This window comes from Cervus elaphus, chromosome 14 (genome assembly GCF_910594005.1).
Source record: "Cervus elaphus chromosome 14, mCerEla1.1, whole genome shotgun sequence".
In the NCBI taxonomy this organism is placed as follows: Eukaryota; Metazoa; Chordata; class Mammalia; order Artiodactyla; family Cervidae; genus Cervus; species Cervus elaphus.
The window spans coordinates 60,989,058-61,005,586 of record NC_057828.1 but is presented as its reverse complement, the minus strand read 5'-3'; the positions used below and the strand labels follow the sequence as shown (position 1 = coordinate 61,005,586).

The 16,529-nt window shown below is 40.6% G+C and overlaps 1 protein-coding gene across 1 annotated transcript in view; it reads left to right on the top strand.

Annotated features, from left to right (window-relative positions):
- LOC122708018 (quinone oxidoreductase-like protein 2) overlaps positions 1-16,243 on the top strand; it is a 37,475-nt gene extending 21,232 nt beyond the window's left edge. Inside the window, 1 exon segment of the mRNA XM_043924099.1 lies at positions 14,496-16,243. Within this exon segment, the coding sequence (XP_043780034.1) occupies positions 14,496-14,564 (69 nt within the window). The 3' untranslated portion in view covers positions 14,565-16,243.
- The last annotated feature ends 286 nt before the right edge of the window (positions 16,244-16,529 follow it).

Below are 16,529 nucleotides of genomic sequence, written 5' to 3'. Positions count from 1 at the left end.
TTGACTACACCAAAGCCTTTGACTGTGTAGATCACAACAAACTGTGGAAAATTCTTAAAGAGATGGGAATACCAGACCACCTTAACTGCTGCCTGAGAAGTCTGTATGCAGGTCAAGAAGCAACAGTTAGAACCATACATGGAACAATGGACTGATTCCAAATTGGGAAAGAAGCACGTCAAGGCTGTATATTGCCACCCTGCTTATTTAACTTATATGCAGAGTACATCATGAGAAATGCCGGGCTGGATGAAGCACAAGCTGGAATCAAGGTTGCCAGGAGAAATACCAATAACCTTAGATATGCAGATGATATCACCCTCATGGCAGAAAGCGAAGAAGAACTAAAGAGCCCCTCTTGATGAATGAAAATGAAAGAGGAGAGTGAAAAAGTTAGCTTAAAACTCAACATTCAAAAAACTAAGATCATGGCATCCGGTCCCATCATTTCATGGCAAATAGATGGGGAAACAATGGAAACAGTGAGAGACTTTATTTTGGGGGGTTCCAAAATCACTGCAGATGGTGACTGCCGCCATGAAATTAAAAGATGCTTGCACCTTGGAAGAAAAGCTATGACCAACCTAGACAGCATATTAAAAAGCAGAGACATTACTTTGCCAACAAAGGTCCATCTCATTAAAGCTATGGTTTTTCCAGTAGTCATGTATGGATGTGAGAGTTGGATTGTAAAGAAAGCTGAGCGCTGAAGAATTGATGCTTTTGAACTGTGGTGTTGGAGAAGACTCTTGAGAGTCCCTTGCACTGCAAGGAGATACAACCAGTTCATCCTAAAGGAAATCAGTCCTGAATATTCATTGGAAGGACTGATGCTGAAGCTGAAGCTCCAATACTTTGGCCACCTGATGCGAAGAACTGACTCATTTGAAAAGACCTGGATGCTGGGAAAGATTGAAGGTGGAGGAGAAAGGGTCGACAGAGGATGAGATGGTTGGATGGCATCACCGACATGATGGACAGAGTTTGAGTAAACTCTGGGAGTTGGGGATGGACAGGGATGCCTGGCGTGATGCAGTCCATGGGGTCGCAAAGAGTCAGACACAACTGAACAACTGAACTGAACTGAACATTTTAATTTACTTTATGACTGAGATTTCTAGGTCATGTGGTGTTATGCTTAACCTTTTTTTTTTAATTTAAACATTTAATTGGCTTTATTTATTGAGCAGCAGACCCCCCACCTGCCCCTCCCCAGTCTCCAATGGTGGCTAGATAACATCATTAGATAAGAATACCAATTTAAGACTCTGATAGAGAACAGAACATCCCCCCATTTGGGGAAGAGGTGAGGAGGAATGGATTGGGAGTTTGAGATAAGTAGATGCAAACTGTTATATATAGAATGGATAAACAACAAGGTTCTGATATATATATGTGTATATATATATGTGTGTGTATATATATGTGTGTATATATACACACACACACAGGGAACTACATTCAATATTCTGTAATAAACCATAATGGAAAAAATTTAAAAAAATATATTTAAGTGAATGGGGGCTTCTCAGGTGGTACTAGTGTTAATAGAATCTGGCTGCCAATGCAGGAGACATAAGTGACACAGGTTCGATCCCTGGGTTGGGAAGATCCCCTGGAGAAGGAAATGGCAACCCTCTCCAGTGTTCTTGCCTGGAGAATCCCATGGACAGAGGAGACTTGTGAGCTATATAGTCCATAGGGTTGCAAAGAGTCGGACATGACTGAAGCGACTTAGCACGCATGCATAACTGAGTCACTTTGTTGTACACCAGAAACTAACATGTTGTAAATCAACTATATCTCAATTAAAGAAAAAAAAGAACTTCAGTTTAAAAGCAATCTATGCAGAATTCTAAATATAACAGATGTTTATGCTCCTCAAGGAAGGGCAAGCTAGACAAATCAGTAGTTTGCTCTCTATACCTCAGCTACTGAGAAGCAATTCTGTTACAGGCTTTACAGCCCATGATTTTGAAGGCAAGGTTGCTACTATTGCATTTCTTTCAAAGCCCATAGTACATAGATTTTCTTTCTTTTGGTATATTCTGGATTAGAAACTGGTGCTTCAGTATACAGCCTTCCCAGGTGGCTCAGTGGTAAAGAATCCGCCTGCCAATGCAGGAGACTTGGGTTCAATTCCTGGATTGGGAAGATCCCCTGGAGAAGGAAATGGCAATGACTGTCTGTGTGAACATGTCAGTACAAGCATTGTACTGGTCTAATACTATATGTTTACCTTTAATAACTATCAAACTGTTTATCCCAGTGGTTTTAATATTTGGCATGTCCCCCAACAATGTAGGAACATTGCTTTGCACCTGCCAGAACTTAGTGTTGTCAGCTCTTGTCTTTAATTCTAGCCAGTCAGTAGGTGCATAGTGGTGTTTGATTCTGGGTTTAATTTGCATTTCTCTAGTGAATAGTGATCCTGAGTATCTCTTCATATGTTCCTTCGCCAGCTGTATCTTTTCTGGTGAAATGCACTGACTGACTTGTAAAAGAAGATTTGGATTTGCTTCTATCAGAGCAGTGGTCTGATAAATATAATTCAACTATGACAGTTTATCACTGACTAAACATTTCTACCTTTTAAAAACAGTCCCACTCAGTCCCTGATATACTTACTCATTCATGAGTTTGTTTTATTCATCAAACGTTCACTGGGTACATTCTGTAAGACTTAAGGAATTTTTTCTTTTTCTTTTTTTTTAAGTTGGGACAGTCTCAGGACAGTGCTTGTTAGGAGGAAGAACTGCTTTCTAATGGGAAACATGAATCAGCATAATGTATTTAGGGAACCGTAGGTTACTCTGATTGGGGCTTCCCAGGTGGTGCTAGTGGTAAAGAACTTGCCTGCCAGTGCAGGAGACTTAAGAGACCTGGGTTCCATCCCTGAGTCAGGAAGATCCCCTGAAGGAAGGCATGGCTGCCCACTCCAGTATTCTTGCCTGGAGAATCCCGTGGACAGAGAAGCCTGGCAGGCTACAGTCCATAGGGTCACACAGAGTTGGACACAACTGAAGTGACTTAGCACAAACACACAGATACAGGTTACTCTGATTACTCCTGTCTGATGAGCTAATTAAAAATTCCAACAGCAGAACCTACAACAGGTTCTCACCCTGCCCCTACATTCCAGGTTGCTTATCTCCAGAGACAAATGTAATTGACTTCAGCCCCTGCAGGGCAGAGAACCAGGGTTCTGGGTTCTCAGTCTGTGTATCTCTCTAGGCATCAGTATGGAGCAGCCTTTCTGTGACATCGCCTGTAGGATACGGAAGAGGTGCCGGAGGGAGGATGTCCCCAGCTATCTGAATTATCGATCAAAAGACTGGTCTAAAGCCATGTGCTTCACTTCCTAGTCTCTGACTGAGAGTCTCATCACTCATTAAATATCTAGTTTCAACACCACCAGTTGCCTGTCTTCCCAGTCCAGCTAGCAATTGAAAGGTAGAAAGGGACAGAGCTGGGTTATTTTTAGAAGCAGCTGTCACAACAGAGGTAGCATCTGGACATAGAGTTAACAGAGCGTCTAAAAAAACAAAAGGCAGAATAATGGATATTCAGAATTACGAGATTCCCAACTCATGGAACAAAAAGGTTCTATTTCCTTCTGTCCCCCATATTATCTTTTAAAGAAGTTAGATAAATGTGCTACATTTTTATAAAGGTTTATATGCAGATTGATTAAAAATAAGATTTAACGTTTGAAGGGACAGCTTTCTTTTTATGTTAACATTCATTTGCAGCGGATTCCTCATGTCTCTAGGATGCCAGGTGAAGAGAAATACCACTCTCTCCAATTATGTATGTTTCCCCAGGTATTTTCTGTTGTTGGCCTGTGACAGATCTCCGGGAACAAGAAACTTCTAACTGACAGGGAGAGTGATGCAGCTGTGAGTCACCTGGAGATGTACCTTTGAGTTATCGACAGGGTGAAGATGAGTGTTTCAGACATCTGTCTTAGACATCTCCCACCTCTTCTGAATGCATCTAAATCTGCATGGATTGGGAAGGTCTCTGTAAGGCACAAAGCCCTGAAAGACAGATGTTCTTGAGAAACCAGGGATTTCATGCTGTGGAGAGATTGCCACTTTTGATTTGCTTCTGTGCTTATTTTTATTTAGTTATTTTTCTTATGCTTTTGGGGGAGGACTTCAAGAGGAAAGGCTTGGTTAATCAAAATCCTCTTTCAAAGCACATTTTCATTGTTGGACCACACAAGGCCCCTCTTTGGCTTTTATGTCTGTATATTTATGGCTGTCTCTATTTACTTACTCCCTTTATCTTCCTTTCCTCCCCTCAGAGTCAGTCTTTATAATGTGTTTGATGCTTATCTTTGGATTTATATTTCTCTGTAAAACATACAGAATCATTTTGTGTGCTAATTTATTTCAAGTGATGTAAATGTGCGGTAGATCTTATTCTGTTTTTTATTTTTTCATGCAGTGCCATCTTTAAAAAAAAATTGATTTATTTGGCTGCTTCAGGTCTTAGTTGTGGCCCTTGGGGTCTTTGATCTTCTTGCGGCATGTGGGCTCTAGTTTCCTGACCAGAGATCGAATCTGGGCCCCCTGCATTGGGAAGTGTAGTCTTAGCTACTGGACCACCAGGGAAGTCCCAGTTCTGTCTGTTTAAGATCCCCTCACATTGCTGTTCCTATGTCCAGTTCGTTACCCTTCACTGCTGTGTAATAGTCTGCGCATGTACCATGGTTTACAGATCCCTTCCCTAAAGATAAAATTGATGTGATTGCCTGCCCCTGTGATTGGTGCTGTAATGATCAGTCTCATGGGTGACTGTTAGGACTTGTGCAAGTGTTGCTGTGGGAGTATTTTCCCAGGAATAGGGTAGTTGGGTCATGGGATGCCTATTTCATCTGACTGCCAACTGTTCTCCAGAATGACTTGCCCTGTCTACGCCTCTACCAGCAATGCATGAGAATATTTTTATTCATTTACCACCCGTCGGTATATAGCATGGTGGCTCAGCTGGTAAAGAATCTGCCTGCAATGCAGGAGACCTTGGTTTCAATCCCTGGGTTGGGAAGATCCGCTGGAGAAGGGAAAGGCTATCCACCCTAGTATAATGGCCTGGAGAATTCCATGGACTGTATAGTCCATGGGGTTGTGAAGAGTTGAACATGACTGAGCAACTTTCACTTTCACTTTCTTTCCAGCTTTCTGATTGTTTATTGAAATTGATACACATAAAGTGGTATTTTACCATTTTAATTTGCATTTCCCTGGTTTCTAATTAATTTAAGTATCTCCTTGTATATTTGCTAGCCGTTCAGGTCTTCAATTCTTTGAACTGTAATTTAAGCCCTTTGGAAGTTTTCTATGGGGGTTTTCTCTTTCTTACTAATTTGTAAAACTTCCTGTTTGACCTATGGTTCTCAGACTTTAATGTGCACAGGAATCATGTTAAGATACACATTATAATTCAGTGAGAGTGGGGTGGGACTTAAGGCTGTGCATTTCTAATAAGCTCCCAGATGATGCAGAAGCCTGTGGTCCTGAACCACAATGTGATTAACAAGGTTCTACATGTTAGTTTGGGGGCTTCCCAGGTGGCTCAGTGGTAAGGAATCCACCTACCAATGCAGAAGACGTGGGTTCAATTCCTGGGTCGGGAAGATCCCCTGGAGAAGGAAACAGCAACCTGCTCCACTTTTCTTGCCTGGGAAATCCCATGGACAGAGGAGCCTGGTGGGCTACAGTCCCCGGAGTTGCAAAAGAATTGACTCGACCTAGCAACTAAAACAACAATGTTAGTTTGAGGCTTTGAGAAAATCTGTCCTTCCAAAGTTGTCAAGTGTATGTCAGCTTTGTTTGGATTTAATATAATCAAACACATCAGTGTTTTGCCTTGTGATTAGTGCTATTTGGGAGCTATTTATTTTTATTTTTTTTTTTTTTTAAATTTTTTTATTAGTTGGAGGCTAATTACTTCACAACATTTCAGTGGGTTTTGTCATACATTGATATGAATCAGCCATAGATTTACACTTATTCCCCATCCCGATCCCCCCTCCCACCTCCCTCTTCACCCGACTCCTCTGGGTCTTCCCAGTGCACCAGGCCCGAGCACTTGTCTCATGCATCCCACCTGGGCTGGTGATCTGTTTCACCATAGATAGTATACATGCTGTTCTTTTGAAACATCCCACCCTCACATTCTCCCACAGAGTTCAAAAGTCTGTTCTGTATTTCTGTGTCTCTTTTTCTGTTTTGCATATAGGGTTATCATTACCATCTTTCTAAATTCCATATATATGTGTTAGTATGCTGTAATGTTCTTTATCTTTCTGGCTTACTTCACTCTGTATAATGGGCTCCAGTTTCATCCATCTCATTAGGACTGATTCAAATGAATTCTTTTTGACAGCTGAGTAATATTCCATGGTGTATATGTACCACAGCTTCCTTATCCATTCATCTGCTGATGGGCATCTAGGTTGCTTCCATGTCCTGGCTATTATAAACAGTGCTGCAATGAACATTGGGGTGCACGTGTCTCTTTCAGATCTGGTTTCCTCAGTGTGTATGCCCAAAAGTGGGATTGCTGGGTCATATGGCAGTTCTATTTCCAGTTTTTTAAGGAATCTCCACACTGTTTTCCATAGTGGCTGTACTAGTTTGCATTCCCACCAACAGTGTAAGAGGGTTCCCTTTTCTCCACACCCTCTCCAGCATTTATTGCTTGTAGTCTTTTGGATAGCAGCCATCCTGACTGGCGTGTAATGGTACCTCATTGTGGTTTTGATTTGCATTTCTCTAATAATGAGTGATGTTGAGCACCTTTTCATGTGTTTGTTAGCCATCTGTATGTCTTCTTTGGAGAAATGTCTGTTTAGTTCTTTGGCCCATTTTTTGATTGGGTCATTTATTTTTCTGGAATTGAGCTTCAGGAGTTGCTTGTATATTTTTGAGATTAATCCTTTGTCTGTTTCTTCATTTGCTATTATTTTCTCCCAATCTGACGGCTGTCTTTTCACCTTACTTATAGTTTCCTTTGTAGTGCAAAAGCTTTTAAGTTTCATTAGATCCCATTTGTTTAGTTTTGCTTTTATTTCCAATATTCTGGGAGGTGGGTCATAGAGGATCTTGCTGTGATTTATGTCAGAGAGTGTTTTGCCTATGTTCTCCTCTAGGAGTTTTATAGTTTCTGGTCTTACATTTAGATCTTTAATCCATTTTGAGTTTATTTTTGTGTATGGTGTTAGAAAGTGTTCTAGTTTCATTCTTTTACAAGTGGTTGACCAGTTTTCCCAGCACCACTTGTTAAAGAGGTTGTCTTTTTTCCATTGTATATCCTTGCCTCCTTTGTCAAAGATAAGGTGTCCATAGGTTCGTGGATTTATCTCTGGGCTTTCTATTCTGTTCCATTGATCTATATTTCTGTCTTTGTGCCAGTACCATACTGTCTTGATGACTGTGGCTTTGTAGTAGAGTCTGAAGTCAGGCAGGTTGATTCCTCCAGTTCCATTCTTCTTTCTCAAGATTACTTTGGCTATTCGAGGTTTTTTGTATTTCCATACAAATTGTGAAATTCTTTGGTCTAGTTCTGTGAAAAATACCGTTGGTAGCTTGATAGGGATTGCATTGAATCTATAGATTGCTTTGGGTAGAATAGCCATTTTGACAATATTGATTCTTCCAATCCATGAACACGGTATGTTTCTCCATCTGTTTGTGTCCTCGTCAGAAAAGATGACTGGAATGATTTCAATTTTTTTGAATTTTCCAAGACCAGATTTATGGCCCAGGATGTGATCTATTCTGGAGAAGGTTCCGTGTGCACTTGAGAAAAAGGTGAAGTTGATTGTTTTGGGGTGAAATGTCCTATAGATATCAATTAGGTCTAGCTGGTCCATTGTGTCATTTAAAGTTTGTGTTTCCTTGTTAATTTTCTGTGTAGTTGATCTATCCATAGTTGTGAGTGGGGTATTAAAGTCTCCCACTATTATTGTGTTACTATTAATTTCCTCTTTCATACTCGTTAGTGTTTGCCGTACATATTGCGGTGCTCCTATGTTGGGTGCATATATATTTATAATTGTTATATCTTCTTCTTGGATTGATCCTTTGATCATTATGTAGTGTCCTTCTTTGTCTCTTTTCACAGCTTTTATTTGAAAGTCTATTTTATCTGATATGAGTATTGCGACTCCTGCTTTCTTTTGGTCTCCGTTTGCATGAAATATTTTTTTCCAGCCCTTCACTTTCAGTCTGTATGTGTCTCTTGTTTTGAGGTGGGTCTCTTGTAGACAGCATATATAGGGGTCTTGTTTTTGTATCCATTCAGCCAATCTTTGTCTTTTGGTTGGGGCATTCAACCCATTTACATTTAAGGTAATTATTGATAGGTGTGGTCCCGTTGCCATTTACTTTGTTGTTTTGGGTTCACGTTTATACAACCTTTCTGCATTTCCTGTCTAGAGAAGATCCTTTAGCATTTGTTGAAGAGCTGGTTTGGTAGTGCTGAATTCTCTCAGCTTTTGCTTATCTGTAAAGCTTTTGAGTTCTCCTTCATATCTGAATGAGATCCTTGCTGGATACAGTAATCTAGGTTGTAGGTTATTCTCTTTCATTACTTTCAGGACGTCCTGCCATTCCCTTCTGGCCTGGAGGGTTTCTATTGATAGATCAGCTGTTATCCTTATGGGAATCCCTTTGTGTGTTATTTGTTGTTTTTCCCTTGCTGCTTTTAATATTTGTTCTTTGTGTTTGATCTTTGTTAGTTTGATTAATATGTGTCTTGGGGTGTTTCGCCTTGGGTTTATCCTGTTTGGAACTCTCTGGGTTTCTTGGACTTGGGTGGCTATTTCCTTCCCCATTTTAGGGAAGTTTTCAGCTATTATCTCCTCGAGTATTTTCTCATGGCCTTTCTTTTTGTCTTCTTCTTCTGGAACTCCTATGATTCGAATGTTGGGGCGTTTCACATTGTCCCAGAGGTCCCTGAGGTTGTCCTCATTTCTTTTGATCCTTTTTTCTTTTTTCCTCTCTGCTTCATTTATTTCCACCATTTTATCTTCTATCTCACTTATCCTATCTTCTGCCTCCGTTATTCTACTCTTGGTTCCCTCCAAAGTGTTTTTGATCTCATTCATTGCATTATTCATTTTTAATTGACTCTTTTTTATTTCTTCTAGGTCTTTATTAAACAATTCTTGTATCTTTTCAATCTTTGTTTCCAAGCTATTTATCTGTAACTCCATTTTGTTTTCAAGATTTTGGATCATTTTTATTATCATTATTCTAAATTCTTTTTCAGGTAGATTCCCTATCTCCTCCTCTTTTGTTTGACTTGGTGGGCATTTTTCTTGTTCCTTTACCTGTTGGGTATTTCTTTGCCTTTTCATCTTGTTTAGATTGCTGTGTCTGGAGTGGACTTTCTGTATTCTGGAGGTCTGTGGTTCCTTTTTATTGTGGAGGATTTACCCAGTGGGTGGGGTTGGACGTTTGGCTTGTCAAGGTTTCCTGGTTAGGGAAGCTTGCGTCAGTGTACTGGTGCGTGGAACTTGATTTCTTCTCTTTGGAGAGCAATGGAGTGCCCAGTAATGAGTTTTGAGTTGGGTCTATGTGTTAGGTGTGACCTTGGGTAGCCTGTATGTTGACATTCAGGGCTATGTTCCTGTGTTGCTGGAGAATTTGCGTGGTATGTCTTGCTCTAAAACTTATTGGCTCTTGGGTGGTGGTTGGTTTCAGTGTAGGTATGGAGGCTTTTGGACGGTCACTTATCACTTAAAGTTCCATGTAGTCAGGAGTTTTCTGGTGTTCTCAGGTTTTGGGCTTAAGTTTCCTGCCTCTGGATTTCAGTTTTATTCTTCCTGTAGTCTCAGGACTTCTCCAACTATACAGCTCTGATAATTAAACTTCTAGGTTAATGGCGAAAAGATTCTCCCCCGTTAGGGACACCCAGAGAGGTTCACAGAGTTACATGAACAGGAGAAAAGGGAGGAGGGAGATAGAGATGAGTAGGAGGAGAAAAAGGGGGACTCAAGAGGAGAGAGACAGATCTACGCAGCTGTCTGTTCCCAGAGTGTTCTCGTATCTCAGACACCTACAAGGATTCACAGAATTGGATGGGGAAGAGAAGGGGAAAAGAGGAAATAGAGGTGTTCTGAGGTAGAAAACAGAGAGTTAAGATTGGGAGGGAATAATCTTCGGTTTTAAGATAGGGCTTCTCTTTTTTTTTTTTTTTTGTAAGGTTATAGTGTAGTGAAGATGAAAATGAAGAGTAGTAGAGGAGTACTAGAGGACTTTAAAAGAAATAAGAGAAAAAGAAAAATAGAAAATAGAAGAGAAAAAGGAAAGAAAAAAAAAAAGAAGAAAAAGAAGAAAAAAAAAGAAAAAGAAAAAAAAAAAAAAAAAAGAAAGAAAAAAAAATTTTTTTTCCCCTAATTAAAAAAATCGTAAAAATCTATGAAAATGAAAGTTAAGGAGTAATGGGGGAGTAATAGGGAATTTTAAAGGAAAATAAAAGAGAAAAAATAAAAAAGAAAAATATAAAAAGAAAAAAAAATTTTTTTTTTTCCTTACTTAGAAAAAACAGAAAAATAAAAAAAAAAGTAAAAATATTTCTAGGAATTTCTCTGGAGCTGTTGCGGTCAGTGTGGGTTCGGCTCAGTTTCAGATAGCTCCTCGTTCCAGCTTGCACTTCTCGATATCTACAGGGCCCTTCCGGTGAAGTCGGTGTTTTCTTCAGGGATTTTAATCTGTTGCACCAGTCCCTTCTGAAGCGGTTCCCTTTGTTTATTTGGCTTCTGTTTGCCGGTCTCTTCAGAGGCTCATTTCCGCCCTGACACAGGCGGCCGGAGGCGGACTCTTATTCAGGTAGCTAGTTCCGTTGCGCTGCTGGGAGGGGCTGACGCTGCGGGGCGGGGCTGACGCTGCGGGGAGGGGCTGGCCCTGCGGGGGCGGGGCTGACGCTGCGGGGAGGGGCTGGCCCTGCGGGGGCGGGCTGGCGCTGCCGGAAGGGGCCGACGCTGCTTTCTCCGTCTGCGCTGCTCAGGCTCCCGGCTGCTCTACACGGAGCGCGCCCCGCGCTGCGCGAGGTTCCAGCCCCCGGGTGTTACACAAAAGCGCGGAAGGAAAAGCTGCGCCTGCTCTCTGTGCCTTCCCGGTCAGAGCGGTCCAGGCAGCCAGGGGCTTGGTGGGCGCGCTATCCCCAGGTGTGGCGCACCCACTCCCTTCCGCGGACCCAGTCTCAGTTTCCGCTGGCGCCAGGCGGGTGCGCGCGCCTTCCGCCCTCCGCGTCCCCAGCCCCAGTCCCCGCCCCGCGCCGGTCGGGTGCCTGCGCCCTGTGTCTCGCCGCGACCTTCCCCTCCTCCCTGCCTCCTGCCTCCGGCGGGGCTGGGCCGGTCCGCAGCCTGCGAGCTCTTCTCGGGACTTTCCCCGTCCCTTTGTTCTGCGAACGGCCGGCAGTGTGTTCCGGCCGGTCAATTTTCTCTCTCTCCTTTGGTCTCCCACAGTTCAAGTTGGCACCTCACAGAAGCTCCCCCCGATTGTCCTCAGGGCACTCAGGCCCGGACCCTAGCCCAAGCAAGGCCGCCTAAGACTCCCTTCCCGGGACGGGTCTCCGTCCTTAGCTCTTTTGTCTCACTTTTTATCTTTTATATTTTGTCCTACCTCCTTTCGAAGACAATGGTCTGCTTTTCTGGGCGCCTGATGACCTCAGCTAGCGATCAGAAGTTGTTTTGTGAAGTTTGCTCTGCATTCGGTTATTCTTTTGATGAATTTGTAGGAGAGAAAGTGGTCTCCCGGTCCTACTCCTCCGCCATCTTGGCTCCTCCCCCCTATTTGGGAGCTATTTAATAAGTCCTTTGTCATCCTTGGTTCACAGTGATTTTTTTCTCTATTTTTCTTTTTTAACTTTGTACTTTCATTTCACATTTAAGGATTTAAATCCATCTGAAGTTACCTTTGTATTAGGTATAAATTAGGTAATCAATTTTAATTTTTCTCCTTATAATGAGCTTGCTTTCTCAGACTCAGTAGTTCATTGTTTCTCTATTGATTTGTGATACTACTTTTGTCTTATTTTAAGTTCCCAGGTACACATGTGTGTGTCTGCTCTCTGCTTTCTATTCTGTTTCCTTGGTTCACATGTTTATTCCTATGAGTATTGCACTGTTTTATATTTATAGCTTTGAAGTATGTTTCAGTATCTGGATGAGTAACTCTTCCACCTGTTCTTTTTCAAACATGACTTAAGATATTTGTGAATCTTTATCCTCTTAGAGAAATTTTGAAATAAATTTCTTAAATTCCTCAAAACTCTAGCTGAACTTTTGAATGGAATTGTGTTGACTTCAGAGATTAATTTGGGGGAGTAGTGATAGTTTTACAGTTTTAAGTTTTCTCATTTGTAAACAGGGGTATTTTGCTATTAATTCGGATCTTTCATGTTTTTAAATAGAATTTAAAGTTTTTCTCCTTAAAGTCTTCTGGATTGCCTGAGTTATGTTAATTACAAGTACTTTTCATTTTTGTCATTTTTTGTTACTCTTGAGAACAATATTTTCTGTTATGTTTTCCAGTTGATTATTTCTGATATAGAGAAATATTAATAATTTTTGATATCTTGTAAGTTTCCTTCATGTCTTTTCATGACTTGATAGCTCATTTCTTTTTATCACTGAATAATATTACATGGTATGGATATACTACAGCTTGTTTGCCCATTCACCTACAGAGGGACATCTTGGTTGCTCTCAAGTTTTGGCAAATATGAACAAAGCTGCTATAAACACTCTTGTGTAGGTTTTTGTGTAGATATAAGTTTTCAGCTCATTTGGGTAAATACTTAGGAACACAATTACTGGATCATATGGTAAGAATATGTTTAGTTTTATAAGAAACTGCTGAACTATCTTCCAAAGTAGTTGTATCATTTTGCATTCCCACCAACAATGAATGAAAGTTGCCATTACTCCACATCATTATCAGCATTTGATGCTGTTAGTTTTGAACTTTAGACATTCCAACAGGTGTGTAGTAGTATCTCACTGTTGTTTTAATTCTCTAATGACATATGATGAACATCTTTCATAGGCTTATTTACTGTTTATATGTCTTCTTTAGTAAAATGTGTGCCTAGACCTTTTGCACATTCATAAATGGGGTTGTTTGTTTTTTTATTGTTGAGGTTTAAGAATTCTTTGTGTATTTTAGATTAAAGTTCTTTATCAGATATATATTTTGCAAATACTTTTCTCCAAGCTGTGTTTTATATTTTTATTCTTTGAAGTGTCTTTTGCAGAGCAGCAGTTTTTAGTTTTAATAATGTCCAACTTACCAATTTTTAAAAACTTAATTAATTTTATTTATTTATTGGCTCTTTGTTGCTGTTGAGGACTTTCTCTAGTTGTAAAGAGTTGGGGAGCTACTCTCTAGTTGCAGTGCAGGGACGTCTCATTGTGGTAACTTCTCTTGTTTCAGAGTATGGGCTCTAGTAGCTCTATTGGAGCTGATGGACTCTAGAGCTTGGGCTCAGTAGTTGTGGCACGCAGGCTTAGTTGCTCCACGGCATGTGGAATCTTCCCAGACCAGGGATTGAACCTGTATCCCCTGCATGGGCAGGCAGATTCTTATCTACTGTACCATCAGGGAAGTCCTACCAATTTTTATTTTCTTAGATTATGCTTTGATGTTATATTAAAAAAAAACTCATTGCCAAGCATAAGGTGCCTTAGATTTTTTTTTTTCCTTGTTTTCTTCTGGGAATTTTATAGTTTTGCTTTTTACATTTATGTGTAAGATTCACTGTGAGTTAAGTTGGTGAAAGACATAAGGACAGTGTCTTGATTAATTTTTTTTGCATTGGATGTTCAGTTGTTCTAGCACCATTTTTTTTTTTTTTAAAGAGTATTCTTCCTCCATTGAATTGCTTTTGCTCCTTTGTCAAAGATCAGCTGACTATATTTGTGTGGGTCTACTTTTGGGTTCTGTAATAGTTCCATTGACCTGTTTGTTTATTCTTACACCAGTGTCACAATCTTGATTACTGTGGCTAGTTTTTAATTTATGTTTTATATCTTTGTACTTCTAAAAAAGGATTTCAGAGAGATTGTAATTTCAGTTGCACTGAAAACAAGGTAATTTAAATAGAAAGGAAAAAATGTAAAAAATTACATTATTGATCCTTCTGGCAGTGGCTCCATTCTTTTCAAAAGCTAGAATATTCAGAAATATTACAGTAGAGTATGGACAGACCTGAAGACTTTTTACCTGATGTTATTTATCTGATAATGTTAAAAATTATAGTTTAGACAGAAAAATTCTGAGGTTACATTATCCTTATTGTTTTCCTGTGAGTTTGTGATGATCAGTTACTTAGTTAATATTGCATTAGATAGTTACATACATTTTGTTGGAGACATCTTAATTCTTTAGCTATTTTAAGAATTGAACCAGCAACAGATCTTTGTCGAAATATGCATAGTTGCAAGTCTGACCACATTTTTTTGGATTTTTTCTTTTTAGGTCAATGATGCCTTTCTTCATGTCACACAGCGTAAATCCACAGGCAAGATGCTTCTCTCCCTTAAATAAATTTTCGCTTCAGCAAACTCAGCATGTCTAAATCCAAACTCATCATCTTTCCAAAAAAAACCTGATTTCCCTTCCATGTTTTTTTCCATATTACCACATTCCTTATTAATCCAGTTTCAAGATCTTTTAGAGTCATCTTTTATGCTGTTTTCTTATTCCTAGATAGTGTGATCATGTACTTTATTGTCCAGACTTGGACACAGTTGAGATGAAAGGCTGCTATTAGTGATTACACCAGGAGAACAGGTGTCCCAAGATGTATGATCACCTATTCAAATGCATCCATGGCCAAGTTCTGTCATCTCCACCTCTAAGAAGTCTTACACCTCCACATCCTCTTTTCCATTCTGACTAATCATGTCATATCTGCTAATTCCAGTGACCTCCTAACTCACTTTCCTACCTTTCATCTACCCCCTCCCTCTCCATTCCCGTTATATGTTATTGCCTTGGTGACCGTCCCAAGGGGCAGCTACAATGGTGTGTTGTCTCAGGACCCTACCGTGGTTCACCATCGTCGCCATGGTGGCGTTCGGACTCCTTGAGCTGGCATTTCGCCATGACCAGGACTTGGCCCCTCTCTGCCTTCCAGCCCACACTGGACGGCAGCACTGGTCTCTCAGCGTATACTGAGACTGCTTGTCTCCACCTTCCTCTTCTCAAGCTGTTTCCTCGTCTCCCTTATCTTTGTTACACATAAGCCTTCCTGGCCTCCCAGACCTACTTCTGCCACGAGCTCTCCCCCTCAGGTGGGAGGCCATCTCTTCTCTACCTTTCTGTAGCACCTCCCTCAGTATGTGTCACATTCTGCCTTGTACCAGCAGCAGTGGCATGTCTAAAGGAATGAACCCAGGATTCTGAATCCAAGAGGTGGGTTTGAATCTCAGTCTCAGCACATTGGAGGTGGTGACGTAAGGTCTTCAAGCTTTCATTTTCTCCTGAAGAGTGGATGTTATCGTCTCCCCCTCACGAAGTTATTCTGAGCAATACTTGCAGTGATTGGGCAAAGCACCTGGCACACAGTAGGTGATTAGCACTTGCTAGTTACTTTTACTTCTTTCTTTCTTCCTTTCCCAAGGTAGCATAAATTCCTAGAGAGCAGGTACCATGTCTGATTCACCTTTGTACCACACACACCTAGCACAGTGAGTTACCCTTGAACTGAATTGAATTTGAGTGATCTGAAAGTCTTAAGTTGTGGGATTAAGTTAAGAATATGTTACCTTGGGAAGAACCCAAATGTTCACCAATAGACCAATGTATATACATACAATGGAGTACTATTCAACCTTGAAAAAGAAGGAAATTCTGACATATTCAGAACATGGATGGACCTTGAGAACATTGTGCAAATTGAAGTAACCCAGTCCCAAGAGGCCAAATACCATTTAATTCCACTTATGTGAAGTACCTAGAAATGTCAGATTCATAGAAACAGAAAGTAGAATTGTGCTTGCCAGGGCCTAGGGGAGGAGGAAATGGGGAGTTATTGTTTACTGTGTCTAAAGTTCCAGTTTGGGAAGAGGAGAAAATTTTGGAGATGAACAGTGGTGATGGTTGCACAACAACGTAAACATAGTTAATGCCACCGACCTGTACACTTAAAAATGGCTAAAAGGGCAAATTTCATATTATATGTGTTTTACCAAAATAAAAAATAAAAGAATATATTACCCTCACATCTAAGTGACTTTATTTATTCAGAGAAGAGAGCAGAGAGTAAGGAGGGTGACTAGCTTAGGTTGAAGGATGCTCCTGTCTCTGCCTGAGTCCTGATCTGTGGGGAGATGTCCTTTCTTTTCTGGTTATAAACATTGTTCTCCAGTCCTCCTGATCACCGCTCAAAAGGAGGGGAGTAAGATGGGGGCAAAAACACATACCTGATACCACTGGAATGGAGGTACTTCTACTTGTTCTTGATGAGCTCCAGTTCCAATAAATGTGGTAAGAAGCTCTGTTTTCTTT